Source organism: Pygoscelis adeliae, unplaced genomic scaffold (assembly GCF_000699105.1).
Source record: "Pygoscelis adeliae isolate BGI_AS28 unplaced genomic scaffold, ASM69910v1 Scaffold36, whole genome shotgun sequence".
NCBI classification, from domain to species: Eukaryota; Metazoa; Chordata; class Aves; order Sphenisciformes; family Spheniscidae; genus Pygoscelis; species Pygoscelis adeliae.
The window spans coordinates 1,741,877-1,744,706 of record NW_008824934.1 but is presented as its reverse complement, the minus strand read 5'-3'; the positions used below and the strand labels follow the sequence as shown (position 1 = coordinate 1,744,706).

The following is a 2,830-nucleotide window of genomic DNA, read 5'->3' as shown; positions in this document are numbered from 1 at the left end:
GGGCCGGGGCTGGGGCAGCTGCAGCCCTGGGAGCCAGGAGAGGGCAGGGGGAGGCAGGGAAGGGCGCTGCTTGGGGTGTCCTGTGGCACCCCACAGGCAGGAGCAGGCAGAGCTGCGCCGGTCCTGCAGCGCATTAGTAAGTGCGAAGACCCTTGCTTTCACGCAGCGCTAAAGGGAAGCCTGGATCCATCGCTGGCGTTACGAACCTGCCAGCTCCTACTGGATCTGGCCAGCTGGGATCATCCCCGCTGGACTCTAGAAACATCCGTGTCCTGTTTAAAACGCCCAACTTTGAAACTGCATCTCTGAATAAATGAGGGCGGGGAGGACGGTGTGGGACTGAGCCGAACAAGGTGAGCTCTACGGGGCTGGTATTGTCGGCTCCAGAGAGCTCCCGTGAGTTCAGCTTTGGGTGTCAAACCCGCTGTAGAGGTACTTGGATCTGGCCTTTGGAGCAGCTCTCTCCTTCCATTAGATTTTGGACAATCCAGAGAAATTGGGTATGTAGAGAAAGTAAGAGTAGGAAATACAAGGAACTGTATCCGCTGATCCTGCAGAAACTTTGCATCCATGACAGGCTGACATGTGGAGGAAGGTTCAAGGCTCCATCCCCAAGCTGTATTTGAACCTAGGAGGGGCGGCCCAGCCAGAGGGAGAGAAAACAAGGATTGAGAACAGCGGGTAACCCAAGGTCGTCCTATCTACAAGGCTGGGGAGGGAAAAAAGGAGCTTGGCTGGGCCATTACCTGCTTCCCACTAGCCACCTGCCTCTGGGAAAAGGTCCGGAGCAGTGAGGCTGTTAATAACAAGGCTTTGTTTCTTCACAGGGTTGATGATGAGTCAGCTTCCGTCTACGAGAACCTTAACATCAAAAGCCCAAAGGTTTCAGGGATGAGTAATACAGGGCGATAAAGGAGCCGGAGGTGAGCTGTATGGAGGCTGTACAGGTAGGAATGCTTCCCTTGATTAACTGAGGGTGTCACCACGGTCTGTTTACGTTGCATTTGACCCAGCTCCTCTTCAGCTCAGCTTATGCAGATCTCTGTGGCTCTGCCTGCATCAGGGAAGGCAGCTATGCTTTGATGAAATTTGACGGAGCCTAAAGGTGCGGCTGTGGCCAGCTGCTGATGGGGAACAGGGGGAAATGGGGTAATGAGATCTCAACGGGGAAACACATTTACAATGTTACCGGGGGCAGGGGGGGAGATCTGCTTTTTGGGCTGTTATGTCAGGAAGCTGCCAGACTCGGGAGAACAAGGCTGTGCTGTGTATGCAAACAAGTAGGAGAGACTTCACACGCTGGGAGTGTCTCAGCTCTGTAACCTTATCAATGCACTTTTCTCCCAGTTATAAACCAAGCCACCCTTCTTCCTTCTTGTTTTGGAATGCAGGTTTTACAGTGTTTACGTCCACCCTTTCCAAGTTCTGCAATTGCGGACAATTTGGTTTTGCCCGTCTTGCCTTCCCCAAGCACCTTGGATTCAGCGAGGAAGTAAGAAGCTGACTGTAAGAAGCAAGTAGAGTCTGCGCCGAAGAACACGCCTTGACCTAACTTATTCACGAGAAGGATCTTCTCCCATTCTCCCCTATATCAGTAGGTTGATAATTTATGTGGAAGTGCCTCTGGACATTCATTAGGGCATCAAGGCTCAGTTTGTTGGTTTTTTTTTAATTTAAGATTCTTATTTTTTACACACAAATTGTTAAAAGGAACAGAAATGACTATTTGTTTAGGAGCTTTCCCAGGGTTGCCCACTTAGGGCATTAGTAAAATGTTAGTACACTTCAATGTTTTCATTAGGTCAATCATTTCTAAGCTAGAAGTGTTTTTAGACTAAATCCTGGAGTAACTTTGCTGCCTGTGAGGGTGAGAAATAGAGAGCACTGCCTGGACCCGGGTATTTGCACCTCTGTTGATTCTTCTTCTCACACTTCCTTTTGGCTGTACCAGTTCTAGATTTCTATGCAACCCTGCCAAAGCACACCGAGCAATCCCTGCTGCTGTAGTACAGCAGATGCGTGTGTGTGTGTGCCTGAGAGTCTGCTAGCTGCTCTGCACGTGGGTTTCACAGCAGAATTGAGAGACAGGGGTGAGCATCTCCATCTTTGACTGTGTGGGTCTGAATGTTGAGCTAAGTGAAATCCCACCTGGCTGATGGGTGCCGATGAGTAGGAAAGCAGCTTTGGCTGTGCGCTGTGCTTTTAGCCACCCCTAGCGAGTGACAGCCTAGGATACTAATCTGAGCTGAACTCTTTGAGCTGGGCCCCTCTAAGCTTGATGCAGCTCTGCCATTACCTTGCTGCATGACCTCTTTTTTTCCCCCTGCAACTATATGACAAGGCAAGTGTTGTGTCTGCTGAATAGGGGTGTTGTAGGAGTGTTTGTGACTTGACCAGTGCCATGAAGATGAGTGTGTCACCGAGTGGAGTATTCCAGCTCTGTTGATAGGTCTTGACTTGTGACTGCCGGTGCTTCCTGCTGTTCCAGCCCTAAGGCCTGCAAATAGTCCCGCCAAAGAACCCTGTCCTGGGGGATTCATCAGTGTCTGAAAGTGCGCTCTGTGGGGAGCCTTGGGTCTGAGTGCCCGTGCCTGAACCTCCAGAGCATGCATGGGGCTCTTGAAGTCCTCCTAGGTCTCCGGAACTGGAGGGACTTGCTGCACGGCTGGGGTATTAGTGCCTGGAGCGCCGGCTCCAAGTGTTGAGCGGAAGGGGTTGAACAAAAGCACAACGACATATCTTGGCTGTATTTCCTGGCTGGTCTTTCTGGTCCCTTGTCCCAGGGACAGGAGAACTGTTTATTTTTATTGCACTTTTAATAAATGTTGAA

The 2,830-nt window shown here is 50.7% G+C and overlaps 1 protein-coding gene across 1 annotated transcript in view; it reads left to right on the top strand.

The window, feature by feature from the left end:
- Window positions 1–2,830, top strand: part of LOC103917957 (tyrosine-protein phosphatase non-receptor type 11-like) — a 41,466-nt gene extending 38,636 nt beyond the window's left edge. Inside the window, exons 15-16 of the mRNA XM_009325179.1 lie at window positions 828–947; window positions 1,392–2,830. Of these exons, the coding sequence (XP_009323454.1) occupies window positions 828–912 (85 nt within the window). The 3' untranslated portion in view covers window positions 913–947; window positions 1,392–2,830. The remainder of the gene's footprint in view (window positions 1–827; window positions 948–1,391) is intronic.